Source organism: Chenopodium album, chromosome 19 (genome assembly GCF_948465745.1).
Source record: "Chenopodium album chromosome 19, dcCheAlbu1.1, whole genome shotgun sequence".
In the NCBI taxonomy this organism is placed as follows: domain Eukaryota; kingdom Viridiplantae; phylum Streptophyta; class Magnoliopsida; order Caryophyllales; family Amaranthaceae; genus Chenopodium; species Chenopodium album.
In genome coordinates, this window is record NC_137852.1 from 10,995,865 (window position 1) to 11,014,696 (window position 18,832).

General features: G+C 32.3%; 1 protein-coding gene across 1 annotated transcript; it reads right to left on the reverse strand.

The window, feature by feature from the left end:
- Positions 1-13,130: 13,130 nt before the first annotated feature.
- On the reverse strand, positions 13,131-15,787 carry LOC145594010 (F-box protein At4g22280-like). The gene is made up of 4 exons (XM_081650358.1): positions 15,668-15,787; positions 14,140-15,126; positions 13,497-13,526; positions 13,131-13,412 (listed from the first exon to the last, which is right to left on the reverse strand). The coding sequence occupies exons 1-4, from the start codon at positions 15,785-15,787 to the stop codon at positions 13,131-13,133; spliced, it is 1,419 nt and encodes a 472-aa protein (XP_081506484.1).
- Positions 15,788-18,832: the final 3,045 nt, after the last annotated feature.

Sequence of the window (18,832 nt, forward strand, 5' to 3'; positions counted from 1 at the left end):
CAATCAAAACAATCCAATACTTTAGTATATTCAACATCAATTAAATTCAGGGAGTTCAATATTAACACTAAAAGGGTGACGCAACACATTAACAACCAAATTTAGTTCAATTATCAAATGAGGGTCACAATTTTAGGGCAATTTCATAGTTCCATCCCAACAATGAAGAGTTCTGAAGCACATTAGCAGCCAAATTAAAAGTCAATTCATTCATCAAATTAGGGTCATAAATTTAGGGCGATTTCATAGTTCCATCCCAACATTAAACAGTTTTGCAGCACATTATCAAATTAGGGTGATAAATACAGGGCAATTTCATAATTTCATCCCAACACTAAAGAATTCTGCAACCATTAGCTACCAAAGTTGATTCAATCATCAAATCAGGGTCATATACAATTTCAGGGAAAAAAGAGTACAATTTCATACTTTCATCCAAATTAAAGGCAAATATGATTCAATTATCAGATTAAGATGATAATTAATTTTGTTTTCCTTAACTTAACTAATTATAATCAACAGTTGAATAATGGAGTTTCGAAAACCCTAAATTGAACATACTAACAATTAAATAAACTATAAACCCTAGATTGTGAAATTAATTAATGGTTTGTATTCAATAATTAGAAAAGGAAACACCATGTTACCTTAAAAGCTGCTTCAATGAAGACAGAATTATCAATGGAGAAAGTTGATTGCACTTCAATGGAAACTAAAAGAAAGAGAAAGAAGACAAAATTATATTAAAGTTTTTTGAGTTTTTCTACATAGTACCCCTAAGGTATTCACTTTTCAAAGCTGTGCCCACCCATTTTCAAAATTCCACACGGTAACCCCAAGGTACCTTTAGTGTCTGCGATGTAACCCTGCCGTTAAGTTGTCGTTAGCTATTACCGTTAGTTTTATGTTGCCTCCCTCACACCCTCACGACCTAGCCCTAACCACCCTAACTAACGCACCCAACCACCGCCACACCCAGTAACCGCCACACACTAATAACCACCACACCTAGCACAACCGCCACACACCAACAACCATGAAGAATTTTGAACCCAGCCCTGACCCTAACCAGCCCCACCACAGCCACTGCAGCAACAGCTATCGGCACTCCCATCCCCACCTACTCCAGTCGATGCACCACCTTAGCCCAACCCAAACTCCACGGCTGACACACCACCCTAAACCAACCCAAAACACCTCAGCCCCAACCACTACCGCGCAAAACCACGCACCCCCCTTTTCCCTCTCCCTTTAAACGGCCAAATCGACCATTCGGGGTTTCAATGGTCGATTCCGGCCATTTTAAGGGTGAAAGGGTAAAGGATTGGAGTTTTTCGTCCTTTAAGGTTCACGCATCAGATTTTTGGTGGTCGAATCGGCGGCAAATTACTGTTGTTGTTTCAGCGGTGCGTTGTGCTGGGTTTGGTTCGCAGGGTGGATGCGGTTCATAGGGTAGGTGCGATGGCTTGGGTGAAGTTTGGTGGCTTGGGTGAAAACCGGTGGGTGGTTCGCTGGGTGGGTGGGTTTGGAGGAGGGAAGGGTTGGTGGTGCGTGGGTGGTTTTGCAGGAGGGAGGTTTTTTTTTTATTTAAAATTTTTTTTTTAAAACAGATTTTTTGACAAAAGTAACGGTGTTAACTTTAGAATTAGTGGGGGTTACTGTAGGAGTTTATAGGTACTACGCAGCGGAAATAAACATGAATCATATTCATACAGTACCTAATCCAAGGATCTAATGCATAACACATAAAGAACAAATAATTGTACCTTTGAAGTGTGATTCCACGTGCGATCGAGCAAGAACAAGGGGAGATAAAGAACCTCAAGCGTGATTCCTCTACTTGGTCCACGGGCACAGATTAAGACCTCCACTAATGCTAGTTAGTTGCAATTGAACCCTTCAATTGACCTTCTACGGAGACGAGAGACAAACTAACCAAGAACCACCACGAACCACCACACGCGCCACCAAGGGGTGGCCGGCCGTGAGTCCAAAGGGGGGGGAGGAGTGAGAGCCGTGAATGTGAGAGAGGATTAGGGTTTTGGGATTGGTTGCCTTGATGTCAAAATTCACAGTATGTGAATTATGACTACTTTCTGCAAACCCTAGGCATGGATCTTATTTATAGATCTCATCTCTAAATAAGAGCCCATGTTAAAAGCCCAAAACCTAATTCCAATCTAACTATGCTAGCCCAATCCAATTCATGATTAGTTAATTGCTCATGAGGCCCATTAATGAGCCTCTTACTTGCTTAACCCAATACCCTTGTGTGTGACCAATATAGGATCCATTCTAAAGGGCTTTGGACTATTTGACTAGCCCAAAGATCATCTCTCATAGTCTAGCAACAGAGGATGACGCCCCAATAGAATGAACTTATTATCTCCATAATAGTGATCCTTGATATATCTAGTAATTGCACTTATCGAAGACACAATTCCTTCAATCTCCCACTTGTCTGAGACAAGTGCGCAATATTCAAATTCCTTAAGTCAATGTGTGTCGATTTGATAATATGATTGCATCTTATGTCGTGATCATATTAATCTACAAATCTTTTCTTGAAATCTGAGTTAGAATTACAAAACAAATGATTACTATGTAATCCATTTGAGCACGGCCATGCATTTTCTGAATTCTCCCTCTTCAAGGGGCCAAGACACATTCCTAATCAAATAGCTAGACTCAATCCAATCTTGTGGCAACCAAAGCTCCCACTCAACTTCTGAAATAACCGGGAAACACCCTTTATAATCTCCAGTTACGGGAAGACGTTTGAATGTACCACAGTTATAACATCCATTGAATGAGATCAATGTTCCACTCATGTCAAAGGAGTCCACTAATATATCCGGAAGCTCTATACTTGAACTTCAAAGTAGGTCAATAGTTCATCATGCATCATTCATGCATATCCATGTGATTGATCGAGCATCACTACACTCCTATAGCCCATGAAACTGCGCTATCCAATCAATCTTAACATGCTAGTCCATTATTGGAAATCATTTATGTCCAGTTTAATGATTCCAAACTAGGAACTTAAATAATATATGAATTTAGTTCACCTGTGGGGTTTCATTCAAAAGGTCATTAACCTAGTGAGCCCATCAATTCATAATTATTTTAGACATTTTATTTAATCTTGAAACCACGATTAAATAAGATTGAAACTTTGTTTCAATTGATAAACATAATTCTGCAAGCTAATGTATTTACTTTTGTAATATGCTTTCTCAAAACATACACAACTAAAATTACATAACTTGCTTCAATCCAAGTACCTTAGTATGACTCTCATACCTTGGTCATGGAAGGGGTTTAGAAAGTAGAGTTCATGAGACATTCTCATAAACATGAACTTTGCAATTTCTAAACCTTATAATCATTTTCATCTTCATACACTAAGAATTCTCCTTCGCCCTTTCGCAAAGAACTTAGGAATTTCTAATTTGTATTCCAACGTTACATTGGATTTCGATTGAAATCTATCATCACTTGTTCTTTAGAACACGTGAATCAAATAGACGAGTATAGTCCATGACATGCATGATGCATCCTTTGCAAATTGCACAAGGATCATCACTCAAAGTCTTAATTTCATCAACCTTTCTCAAGGCATTGAATCATTAAGCAACGTGCCATGTCACATGGGATTGAAACTCTTTTCAATATAATGTTGAACCTTATAAGAATCTTATCAAAATAAGTTTCTTAACCAAAACTCAAACATCCTTCGAGACCTATCTATATAGATCTTGAATCCCAAATGTACTCATCTTTTTTTTCAAGATTTTCATACAAAATGCATTACCCACCACTTGACTCTTCAAGCAATGAATAATTGCTCTTTATACTAGACCAAGAAGACTTCATAGCTCCCACTAAACGTCTTGTACACACAAGACCTTTTCTTCATTTTACGAGAACATCAAACGATTTGATTAACTCACAAAATTAAGAACATTAACTCCCTGATGCTAACTTCAATCCATTATGGATCTTTTATGCATCCCTAGGATTATTGGATCTCCAAACTTTTGATTGTATCATATACAAATCTTATTTCATGAACAATTTCAAGAAAGTGTTTTGAAATCCATCTACCAAATCTTATAAGGTAAAAATCACTAAAATATCTTTAATAGATCTTTGCAACATGACTAATGTAAAGGTTTCATCGCAGTCATAGTCATACTAAGAATTTGTTGAATCCCTTAACAAGTCTTTGCTTTAGTTAGAAAACGTTTTTCTTTCTTGTCTGCTTTGCTTACAATGGGTTTCACCCAATTTAGGCAAATTATTCAAGTGTCATACGCTTGCTTACAGACTTAGAATCTATTTCAGATTTCATGGTTTTAAACCACTTGGAGTTATAACTTGTCAAATCATCCTTATTACTTGCATAATCATCATGTTCCAAAATAAATATTTTAGAACTTTTAGCCAATATGAAATCATATTTCTTTAACTAAGTTTTACATATGCTAGTCATCATTGTGGGCATTTATGCAACAATTGAAACTCATACAATAACTTTGTTTAGTTTTCAATGAGAAACGACAATAGAGGATGTGCACTTGGAATGTACTACCTACGACACATGGTTATTAATCCCATTACACTTAATGAGACCACGCGTTGTCATTTGTAACATGAGGTGAATCATGCTCATATTGTTGCTTTTATTCGATTACTTCTCGAATTTCTTCAAGAATTTCGAAGTCACATTTCTTGAACTCTTTCAAGGCTCTCGAACTTTTCAAAATTCTTATATTCCCACTTGCCTTTTAGGGAGGCACTTTTAGCATAAGGTGAACCAATCATGGTTTGAACCACGTTTGTTTGTTGCTTTTCTCAAACTCTTTTGAGATTTATACTACTCCCACTTGACCTTTTGGAACAATTTCCATAAGGGCACCTACTTGAGCAACAAACATTTTGTGCTAAGTATGGTTGTATAGTAGTACCCAGTGCTCTATATAGGAATCGAATGTGCATTAAACGTTTCAATACAACTTTTATTCCTTGCTTTGTAGAATAAGAACTTTTCTTATCCATATCACATATGAAGCCTTTGCTACTTTTGATTTGACGTATGTAGTTTTTGTTTAGTTTTGTAGCTTATCTTAAAAGTATATCCCTTGAACAATGGTTGGAAGATAGGTAATTTACATCCACTATCAAAATATATCTCATATAGATTGATAGCTTCCTTCATAAACACTTCACAAGGTTTTCTCTCGGAGTTTGTTGTAAAACGATTTTATAACTCTTGGATGTTTATCAATGTCTTGGCTTAAATTCTCATTATTACGATCATATCGCAATATTTTGAATGTGTTGCCAAGTACATGTCTTGACTTAAATTTTCACAATTTCAATCATATTGTAATGTAATCATTATCTTGTCAAGTTGATACTGAACTTCATACTGAACATTTTGAACTTTTCAAAATCTTCACTTCCAAGCTTCAACTAAGCATAAGTAGTGATCGTATCACAAATGAAGTTTCGTTGTCCGTCTCTAGCCTTTGAACCTTTGGTTTTCTTACATCAATATGTATTTGACCTCGAGTTCACATCATCATTTCTCTAAATGGTGACTTAGTCATAATTTCAAATTAGAATGATAATTACATATATCAATAGATTCATAATCTAATGATATTGAAAGTCCATCCCTTTGGATCTTTCGCATGCAATTTTCATTTTCATTCGAATTAATTGACATTTTTAGAGACAAGTTATATATATGTAGAAATGGTTTAATTATTTCTATCATATAGAACTTTAAACCTATTTAGCAATTCAAAACACATTATGACTCAAAGAAGCATGGAATAACACTTATTCCACGTTTTTTAATCTTCGATGCTTAGTCATTACTAACATTGAATGGTGTTTTGATAATGGCAAGAATAGATAAAATTTATTTAACTCTAGCCAATTATTATTAGTGAAATACTGGTTCTACTTGTAAAGTTGCAACTTTTGCTTCCAGACTTGTAGATTCTACTTGTGAAGTTGCAACATTTGCTTCTAAACTTGTAGATTTATTCCTCCTTTAGCTAATTTCTTCCTTTAGTTCGACCAAATTGTGCAATGAGTGATCTAAACAAGACATCATATGTCCAAGAAGTAGCAATATGCTAAATCAATTTCTATAATATAATTCTTAAATTGGAACATTATTTCCATTCTTTACCTTCCAACTATATGAGGTAGTATCTAATCAATTGGAATAGATCCATTTAATTAGAAACATTTGTTGTTCATAACAACTTTTAGCATGTAAGTAGTTCTAGGTTTGAGAAGTAGCAACTTGTTTGTAATTCTTGGCCTATAACTTCTTAATGCAATCCTCATATATTCCTAAACCTTTCCATTTGAGCCACTTAGAACATTTCTCTTAGGTTCAAAATGATACCTTGCTCAACTACTTTTAAGCATTTTTCATGATTTTGCTAAGTTTATTCTATCATTATTTATATTTGAGTTTAATCAAGTATTAAACTCTATATAAAATAGATGAAGAATACTATCATTTGATTAACTTTTGATCATAGAGATTTCCAATCATTTTCTTATATTCAATCATATTGAAGATAAGAGATTTTATTGGACTTGTACACTTGTCTTTTGAGGGATTGTACCTCTCATCTCATTATATCCCTTGAAACATTTTTCAAAATGAAGATGTGTTGATATTTTACTCAAACATTTTGAATAAAACCAACTTTAGACATGTGACATGAATTTCTAAAACTTGCCTTTTAGAACAATCTTAGCAAAATTGGAATATAGGTTTGTGGATTATCTTTTAAACCCTTTTGAGAACGTTTCTCAACTTTATTTTCAATCAAGGAGATTATATATAATAATAAAATTAGAACGACATGTTACTTATAAGTAAACGCAAAAATTCAATTATGTTTAATAAATTTAAAGTACCATAAGCGAATTAAATTGGTAACTTTAAAGCATTTCATTCAATTTTAATTGATCCCAATTGAATTAAATGATTCCAAGATCCTTTATTCGTGTAATAATTGACCGGACTTTGGCCCTGCCATCAACCATTACATTTTCAAGGTGAGTAAACTCTTTACTGATTACAACTCTTTGTAATTCTTGGTTGAATAATTAACCATCACATGTTTAATTATTACCCTTAGCTTCAAGGTTCTAAACTTTATCTTTAGGTAACCTTGTTGAGTATAACCAATTAAAAGTGTAGAATTTGTCCTACCCCCACTCCCCAATGAAAAATATGATGCCCAGCTTTGGCATGACCCATCATAAATGTCAAAGGTTTCATCAGGTTTTTAATTGGAAAAGCTGCCTCAATATTACTGGGACCTAGATTTATTATGTTGTGATTAGAAAGTGAACTCTAGCGCATCATCACAATACATCAATAAAATCTAACATGCATAAAATACTGAATGCATAAATAAGACATAGCATGGCCCCTAATCCTAAGAAAACTAATAAAGTAAATGCTCCCACTTGAATCATCATGGATCGCATCCACCTTGCTCCTTTGGGCCTTCACTTCATGGGCTTCTTGGATTAACTGCAACCTGTAATTCTACTCTATTCTATCTACTACTTAAATAAAATAAAATAAAATTACAAAATACTTTATCGGTACGTAGACCGTACTAAGATTACAAAAATACATCACGATGCGCAGATCGTATTTAGCAATCTATTGGGCCATACTAGTCATTATATAGCAATAAACAACATCATATATTATAAAATTGCCACATAATAAATCACTCATCATGCTTTCCTAAACTATAACATCGAATGATCATAATTAAGGAAACATGACATCTAAATATCTCATATTTTAATTAATGTAATTAGATAATATCATATATTATTCATGATCATCAATAAAATATCATATATTCTAAATTAGTCATGAGATAGAATCAAATCTTATTTTAATCTTAAAAGATAAATCATATTTATCCTCAAAGATTATCCTAAGAAAGTTAGGAAATTCTATCCTAATTACTAGCCAATCACAATATTTTAAATCAATTATATCCAAAAATAATTATGGGATAATCACATTATTTAAATCAATTATTATCCTTTTGGAATATGCTCAGAATATCCTAACAAATCTTATCCATAATTAACCACTTTAATTTTGGATAATTACCAATTTAACAACTTAAATATGGATAATATCAAATATAACAACTTTTGAATATTTGATTTTATCCTAAAATAAAAGATTTTATCTAAATAAAACCAATTTTATCTTTTAAAATAAAAGATCATATTTTCAAAATATTTTAACTTATCCAAAATAAAACTGATTTTATCCCAAAATAATTCATAATTATCTTGAAATAAATTTTTAAAACTGATTTTTTTTTTTTTTTTTTGAAAACCGTGAGCCACCAACGCCGGCCACCGTGGTTGGCTAGCCGAAGCTAGTTCGGCTAGCCACGGTGGCTGGCTGCTATGACAGCAGCCACTGCCGCAAGGGCAGCAGCGTGGCAGCTGCCTCTGCCGGGGCTGCAGGCCACCGTGCGTGGCCAGCCAAAGCTAGCCACGGTGGCTGGCTGCGGTTAGCAGCCACTGCCGCGCAAAAGAAACAGCAGCAGCAGCCCTAGCGTGGCTGTGACAGCAGCCGTGCAACTCTTGCACGTTGCTGTCCAGCCACCTTTCGGACCACTTGCCCTCCCTTCCTCCCTCTGGACTGTCCACCTGGTCGGCAGCCGCCGTGGCTGCGCCACCCAGCCGCGGTTGCAGGCCACAAATTTTTTTTTTTTGTGTTTTAATTTCATTAAAATAACACTTATCTTAATTAAATTAAATCAGTCCATAAAATTAAAATTAAATCACATTCAACTTTAAAATTAGGGTTTATCATAAAATTAATTCCAATTTAATTCTAACGTTTAAAATTAAATCTTTGATCATACATAAAACATTTTTATGCATAAATCAATCCAATTAAAAATATGAAACATAATACAAAACGAATTAAATCAAAATCAAGCATAAAAATCATATTTTAAGGCTAGAAATTCGAAATTATTCGAAAATAGGGTTAGGGGGTTCCGAAATTTCGAACACTTTAGGGCTAAATTTCGGTCCTCTTCATGGCTATTTTGAGCATAATTAAATCGCATTTAATCTATTCCAAAAGTTTAATCCCATTAAATATAACAATTGAACCATAATTAAATATTCTCCCTCCTAATTGAATTAAAATTGTGGATTATCAAAGAATTATTGGCAATATGCGTAAATGCAATAGGCTAACTGATACCACTGTAGGAGTTTATAGGTACTACGCAGCGGAAATAAACATGAATCATATTCATACAGTACCTAATCCAAGGATCTAATGCATAACACATAAAGAACAAATAATTGTACCTTTGAAGCGTGATTCCACGTGCGATCGAGCAAGAACAAGGGGAGATAAAGAACCTCAAGCGTGATTCCTCTACTTGGTCCACGGGCACAGATTAAGACCTCCACTAATGCTAGTTAGTTGCAATTGAACCCTTCAATTGACCTTCTACGGAGACGAGAGACAAACTAACCAAGAACCACCACGAACCACCACACGCGCCACCAAGGGGTGGCCGGCCGTGAGTCCAAAGGGGGGGGGAGGAGTGAGAGCCGTGAATGTGAGAGAGAATTAGGGTTTTGGGATTGGTTGCCTTGATGTCAAAATTCACAGTATGTGAATTATGACTACTTTCTGCAAACCCTAGGCATGGATCTTATTTATAGATCTCATCTCTAAATAAGAGCCCATGTCAAAAGCCCAAAACCTAATTCCAATCTAACTATGCTAGCCCAATCCAATTCATGATTAGTTAATTGCTCATGAGGCCCATTAATGAGCCTCTTACTTGCTTAACCCAATACCCTTGTGTGTGACCAATATAGGATCCATTCTAAAGGGCTTTGGACTATTTGACTAGCCCAAAGATCATCTCTCATAGTCTAGCAACAGAGGATGACGCCCCAATAGAATGAACTTATTATCTCCATAATAGTGATCCTTGATATATCTAGTAATTGCACTTATCGAAGACACAATTCCTTCAGTTACATCGTAGACACTAAAGGTACCTTGGGGTTACAGTGTGGAATTTTGAAAATGGGTGGGCACAACTTAGAAAAGTGAATACCTCAGGGGTACTATGTAGAAAGACCCAAGTTTTTTTAAGAAGAAAAAGGATTTGTTCCTTTATATAGAAAGATATTACGGGTTGAGGCGCAAGATTTGTTCCTTAATCCATAATATAGGAAGATATTCACTTATTCCTACATAGTTTAGGTTACTATTCTTAGTTTCTTACTTAAAGATTTTTTTTGTAAGAAGATGACACGGTTGCTAAATACAACCCCTATTTACTCTAACACACTCTCCTTAAAAACCAAATATGCCCCTCCTTCCTCATTCTTTCCTTGATATTCTCCTCTCTCTGTAAAATTCCAAAAACCCAATATACCTTTCGGATTTCCGAATCAATTGTTTCGTCAATTTTTGTGAGCAGCAAAATTTATATGTAATTCATCAAATTCATAGCTCCAATTCAATTCATCACAAAGTCTAATTCATCTCATTTTCCATTTTAGATATCCAATTTGCAATTTCACTCAATCGAAGCAACTTAACTCAATTAACAAAAGTTGGTTTCCCTAATCCCTTTTATATTTCTACCTTTTTGGGATAATTATTTGTAATTTGATAATGTCATCCATGTTTAATTATATGTAATTGTATCAAAGTGAGGCATTAAAAAATTATGCATATCGAGAAATTAAAAATCGCTTGGGATAAATTTTCTAAAAATTTTCATGTTGCATTAATTGTTTTGTGTTGCTGGGGTGAAATAGACAATGTTGTATTGTATTGTATTGTTAGTATAAAATACAGGAGGATATTATGTGTAGTTGGGATAAAAAAAAGTAGCTACAATTTTCATATACTTTGTCTGAAGTCATTCATAGCCTATATTGAGTTGGTACCCTTGTTAGACCTTTGAATATTTTTTTAAAAAATATAATGGCTTACAGTGTACTCATGTGACAAAAATAACACTCCGTAAAATATATATATATATATATATATATATATATATATATATATATATATATATATATATATATATATATATATATATATATATATAAAAGAACCAATCTCAGCCCTTTATTAGTTTTGATCTAACCATCTAAAATGATCCTTTAGTAATGACATTTCTGTAATTTTGAGAATTTCGTATTTAGAACATAGAAAAAAAAAATTTAGAACATAGAAAAAAAAATTTAGAACATAAGTAGAAAAGGTTTAGAACATAAGCAGAAAATTTTAGAACATAAGCAAAATAATTTGAAAGATAGCAAAAATTTAGAACATAAACAACCAAAAAAGTTAGAACATAAGAAAAAATAATTTAGAACATAAGTTGAAAAAAATAATCGTAGCATAGGTAAAAATTAATAACATAATCTGAAAAAAATAATTTAGAACATAGAAAATATTTAGAACATAAGCTGAAAAAATAATTTAGAACATAGGAACAAATTTAGAACATAATCTAAAAACAATTTAGAACATTAAAAATAATTTGGAACATAAGTAGAAAAAATTTAGAATATAGGAAAAACTTTAAAACATAAGCTGAAAAAAAAATTTAGAACATAGAAAAAAAATTTAGAACATAAGCTGAAAAAAATAATTTAGAACATGGGAACAAATTTAAAGCATAATTAAAAAACAATTTAGAACATTGGAAAAATTTTGGAACATAAGTAAGAAAATTTTTCGAATATAGGAAAAACTTTAGAACAAAAGTTGAAAAAAATTTAGAACATAGGAAAAAGTTTAGAACATAATTAGGGTTCTTACATAAGAATGGGTTCTTATATAAGGTGAGGTTCTTACCGGATTCCTCCTCGAAAAATTTTCTTACTTATGTTCCAAAATTTTTCCAATGTTCAAAATTGTTTGTTAGATTATATTTTAAATTTGTTCCTATGTTCTAAATTATTTTTTTCAGCTTATGTTCTAAATTTTTTTTTCAATGTTCTAAATTTTTTTTTCAGCTTATGTATTAAAGTTTTTCCTATATTCTAAATTTTTTATACTTATGTTCCAAATTATTTTTAATGTTCTAAATTGTTTTTAGATTATGTTCTAAATTTGTTCCTATGTTCTAAATTATTTTTTCAGCTTATGTTCTAAATATTTTCTATGTTCTAAATTATTTTTTCAGCTTATGTTCTAAATATTTTCTATGTTCTAAATTATTTTTTTCAGATTATGTTATTAATTTTTACCTATGCTACGATTAATTTTTTCAACTTATGTTCTAAATTATTTTTTTTCTGATGTTCTAACTTTTTTGGTTGTTTATGTTCTAAATTTTTGCTATCTTTCAAATTATTTTTCTTATGTTCTAAACTTTTTCTACTTATGTTCTAAATTTTTTTCTATGTTCTAAATTTTTTTTTTCTATGTTTTAAATACGAAATTCTCAAAATTATAGAAATGCCATTACTAAAGGATCATTTTAGATGGTTAGATCAAAACTAATAAAGGGCTGAGATTGGTTCTTATATAGAGGAGGGTTCTTACATGAGCCTTCCTATATATATATATATATATATATATATATATATATATATATATATATATATATATATATATATATATATATATATATATATATATATATATATATATATATATATATATATATATATATATATATATATATATATATATTACATTCATGACAATTAACATGCAAGTATGCAACAATTTCTTTTTATCAAAATATTGAAATGATGAGATAAGTGTTTAAAAAAAAAACAAAAAAAAAAATCATTGTCAAACTTAATAATTCAACTAAATTCCAAAAAATTTACCTTTAAATCCAACATATCACGGAAATGATGAGAGGTGAAGTTTGAAAATTGAATTATTAATGAATTATATGTTCATTTTGTAAAATACATATCATGAAAGATCCAGACTCCACTAAAAATCAAGCGTACAGATATTAAATCTAATAGTTACCCAATTTATAGTTCGGTAGCCATTATATTTCAAAGCCATATAATAGTTAGAGTATAACTAATTTAGCAGTTGGAGGTAGCCACTTATTCAACTTTTGAGCTTGCATTCTATATTCTTCAACACTGTCATAAACAGCACAAGGTTTCTTCTTACTTGTTCTGTAAAACCCACTAACCACAAGCTGCTCAAGCAATGGAGAAATACTGAGCAAATGCTGACCAAGTTCCATTTCAGAGTAACCTCCACTAAATTTCAGCATCTCAATGAACTTGAGGCTTGGATGACGTATTTTCGCAATAATGTTAAGTAAGGTTTTGTGACAATCATCCTACACAAATACAAATTCAGTTTAGCACATAATAGTAATTCAAACACAAATGTATATTTACCAACAAAAATATAGATACATAACCTCATCAAGATACACCTCCACCCTGTTCAGCTACCAAAAATACATAACAGAATTAGTATGATATACAACTATAACATTAGAACAAAGGAGTTAAAATTAGTATGAATATATACAACTATGAATTAAGATAAAAGGAGTTATAAAGATGAAGCAATACACAAAATCTTGCTTAGAAAATAAGTATGGAAACCAACATTACAACCACAGTTCAAGTTCAGCAAACTGCATCAACATATCAAGCCCCAACCTTCACTTTGTTGTTAAATTTGTAGGAGTCAATGCAATTCTAGTAATGCTAATCGGAGTTTTACCAAGTGAGTGTGCAAAGAGTTAAAGAGGGAAAGGTGGAGAATGCAAGTCTAGGGGATTGCTCAAAGCCGAGCTAGCAAGAGAGCTAGAGCTCATTGGAGTTGGTAATGCAACCGGAGATATTTGTTCTCATTTGGTTGTAAATCCATTCAACAAGACAGTGAAAAGGTGACTTATACATGAAATTCGAAAGAGTGATCAAGGAAGTGTAGGTGTGGACACTGAACAGAGATGCCAATGCAAAGGTGGTGATAGGTCCAGTAAATTCCTTAAACATACTCAGATCACTTTTCGGAACTAAGAATCACAAGGAATGCTTTAATTTTAATTTTACCTTAATTGAAAATTTCTGCAGGGATGGAGCAGCCTTTATCAGCATGATTAGCCAAAGGTAAGGGTGAGAACTCCACCGATCCGGTTCCACTTTAACTTCCAACTGCTCAAGCTTTATGAGTTTAGGAAATCTCAGCAGGTAATCTACGGAGAATTTTGCTGTGCAAGAATTGATATCCAGCTTAAGCCTCTTGAGTTGAGCGATGTAATTGATAAAAAGCCGCGCACCATTTTTTAAGAAGCATAAAGAGCCTATAGAAAGTTTAGATAAAAGGGGAACATAATCTAGTTCAAGGCATTCCTGAAAACCACTACTGTATCGCAAATGTATGAGATTTGGTGATGAGATCTTAATCCTTTTATAATAACAATTCACAAACTCCAGGCTCTTCAACTTAGAGGATTGTATTTGTGTGCTGACTCTAATCTTATGCAGAAAACGCGATCCCCAAACAGCTAAACGCTCAAGAGATGGACAGTTTGATATCATAAAGTCGATAACCTCCCCTGAAACATTTATACACTTTAAGCAAACATCTCTAAGGATATGAATTCCAGAATACTTTTGTATAGCTGGAAAAGTGTAGTTTTTGCAACTAGTCCGTGATGAGAAGTCCAGATGAAGGCGAGTAACCTTGTTCATAAGCGCAATTTGAACCCACTTATTGATAGCTTGATAACTACTACCAGTAGTAGAATTGAAACTGAAACGAATAATTAGCTCATCAAATGTTGGTTTAACAACTTCCAAAATGTGACTTATTCCCCTTGCTAGGATGGGTTGTCTTATACTTAGTCTAGAATCATAATCATGTGTAGCAGGATATGAAAAGATCAATTTGGATCCAATGCTGTCAATCCACAAGGTGCGCCATCTACGGGAAAGGGCACTTGTTGCCACGGTTTCTCTGAAGGACAATCGAGACATTATATGACACACAATAATATCATTGCTCAACCGGTTGAAATTGTCGACTACACTCGAACACTACACATGAAAACAATCCATCAATCATCAATAACTATATACTAAAAGACACACCAGCAATGACACATGTCATGTCCTTAGTTATTTCTTTTAATTAAAAAAAAAATCTATTGCTTAAGGAAATAAATTATTTAAAAAAAAACATATTCCATATTAATACGTAGTAATTATTATATTTATAATTCCAAATCTTTTTTTAAATTTCACAAATCATCTTTAAAAACTTGAACAGCTATACAATAAAAATTGTATTCAATCTTAAAACAATTTTGTGGCCTAATTTACAACATAAATGCTCAAATTTTTTGCCCTACTTTTGTTTTAGTTGTGTACTAGAAGCTACAACTGAAAATTCAACATACCACATACTTATATTATTCATCAACTAATTCATGATCAATATTTATCAATTAATAATCTATAACTATATACGGAGTATAACTGTAGATTACCGTGCATGGCACGGGACCTAAGCTAGTAATTATATAATAAAAGACACACTAGCAATAACACGTGTTTATAAAACAAACGACAAGTTCACCTTTTGCAATGGTAATGGTACTGGTTGCCATGTTCCTGGAGCTGTCTTATTATTAGTCTTACGCTTAGCTAATTCCGCGGCTAATTGATCTAATTCAGATCTCTTACGCTTAGCAGGCATTCGAGCAGTTTTTTTGTATTTGGTTAATTCAAACAAATATCTGCTACCAATCAAAAGAGAATAACATTATTTGCAATTCACGATTACAAATCAATCCAACGGATGATTTAATTAATTGATCAATTAATGTAAGATGCAAATAGTTGAGATTTCGAAAATTTCATCTTAAGCGAACTATAATAATCAATTGTAAACACAAATATATAGTTGAGATTTAGCAAATTTCATCTTAAGCGAGCAATGTTAAACAATAAATCTCAGCAATAACAAAATTAAAATATGCATATATACTTTTGAATCCAAAAATAATATAAATTTTGCTCAACTTTACCTCTGAAAGTTTGTTCTGGTATTATTTGTTCACTGCTTCTGAAAGTTTTGCTGAATTTAATTTATATAGGGAGGAGAGAGAAAGATAGGATTAGGATTCGATCGGTCTTGTATAGACCCAGTCTACAATAAATTATTGTAGACCAAATTTGATTTTATTTTCCAAAAATTCTTATGTGGACTGGTCTACAATAACTATTCATGTGAACCAAAAGCCTATGCCAAACAGCCCAAATCTGCCAACTCCAGCCCAACACTCAAATCGCTACTTTTTACCTCCCAATTAGGGGAGGCAAAATATTTATATACTGGTTCGGATTGACCCTACTCTGTCCCGATCCGATAAAAAAAATCTACTCTGAATCTGAGGAAAAAGGAATTTGTGTCTGAATCCGTTAAAATGATTCGACTTCGAGTCGGAGGAGGGTTGGAGTTAGATTCTACAAAACTTCCGATTCCGAGATAATATGATCTGTAATCTGACTCTAATTCTGACTTATACATATGTACGTAGTATACTAGTATGCATATACTTTTTGGGGTTATGTGTAATTATATACTTTAGTTGTGGAGTCAATTAGTGTTTTGTCTTTATGATCACTAGTGTGCGCCCGTGCTAATACATGGGTTATATTAGTATAGATAGGATTACTCAAAACTTCCATTTGACAAAATAAATAATTACTCCCCCAGTCCCTAAATTACATTCCTCTTTGGAAATTAAGGAGGGAAGAATAAGACAAATAACAATAATTAGATAATGCAATGGGAAGTACAAAGATAAAGTAGTTATTATTACTCATGACATGTCATCAATCCTTTGCAAAAAAAAAGGACCAATCACATGCTTCTAATTGAAAATTTTTAACCAATCATATTCATTGTAATTTGACACAAGGATTATGAGTGAGATTAGGTAAGAATATGTGAGAAAGCATTAAATATAAAACAGAAAAGAGAGTTGATTTACTAAAAAAAACTTACCAAACATAGAAAAGAGGAATATAATTTTGGAATACCAAAAATAGAAAGGAGGGATGTAATTTAGGGTTATGTATATCGTTTTTTTTTTTAAAAAAATGATTTTTACTTATAGATAATACATTAGCAATTATTAACCTTGAAATCCTTTCTTAAATGTGTACTAACTATTAACTAACCATCGACCCATTAACCAATGATAAATATTGATTATAAAATTATCATAGGAGTGGAGGAAAACTCAAAGATAAATACAAATGGCTATCCATCCAAACTAATATATACATGGATAAATCTAATATATATATATAAAGGGGAGTTTTTCCCCGAGTTTTTAGAGAGCCGCGTAGGATATAATTTTTTCAGCGCGCCATGTAGGATTATAAATCTTAGTATTAGCCAATTAAATAAGAGATTATTAATTTCTTTTAGAATTAAATAATTCAAATGCCACGTAAGTAAAATTAGCGAATGGGATTTTTATGTTTAAATTAATTAAATATTAAATATTATCTTTTAATATTAGGAATTTTATCTAAATATATAACAAATTTTAGCTCATAAATACAAAAAAAAAAAAAAAAAAATAAATAAAAGAAAAAATTCAAACAAACCGTGCATCGCACGGGGTTCGTCTAGTACTTAACTATAGCTAAACCACACTGTACTATCAATCGTTGATTTTGAAATAGTTTAAAAATGTATGATAGCTAACTGTGTTTTTAAAAAACATGTATGATAGATTGATAGAGCTAACATTTGCTTTTTAATTACTCGCTGTGTCCCCTTTTGGTAGTCCTTTATGGGCAAATTTTAGTCCCAAAATGTTCACCCCATTTGCTTTTTCTAACAACCATTAATATTAATTTATTACTAAAATTCCCTCCAATTTGCAACAATACTTGTGCAAAGTTATATTTCCCATGTAAATTTTGTTTTCCCATGTACTTCTATTACTTTTTCTCTCTACTTTTTTGTATACCCAATGTCAATTTACTTTTTCAATGTATTTTAACTATTCTTATTTGTGTTTATTAATTTTCGTGAAAAATGCCAATAAGGGACTATTAAAAGGGGATGGAGGGAGTACTAGTTATAGATTTCCCTACCTTATAAAAAGTAGAAGATTGCTCTTATGAATAGTGCATGGACCATTATACCCCTTAAAATGTTTGTTTACCTTCTTACCTCCATGTGTAATTTTGTAATTTTACTTAAGACCCATTAATCAATTAGAAATTAAATGGAGGATGGAATAATAATGTTTGAGGTTATGGTTTAATTTCATGACAACATTAGTTATTAGACAACGAAAAGTTGTTACTTTATGTGGACGTTATTTTAAAGTAGTTTAACTTAAGTTTAGAATGTTGCACAACTATACATCATTCATCACATTTATCTATATATTTTCAAGTGTTACATTTTCGTACCTACCCAACGATACAATTGACAACAACTTATTTCTTAGTATATGCGTTCAAAAGTATAGCCAATAGGTTTTGGGTGCCATGATGAGCTATCACAACTCGACCATAAACATCGATTATGTCGCGCGCAACGCGCGCGTAGGCTCCCCTAGTACTCGTAAAATGAAAACATTAAAGCTTATATAGAAAAGACTTAAACCGTACTAAAAAAAATACATGGTTAAACACTCAATTATGATAAACTACACAATATTGATGAAAAAAAAAACACATAGTTGATTCGACAATCTCACGATTGGATTAA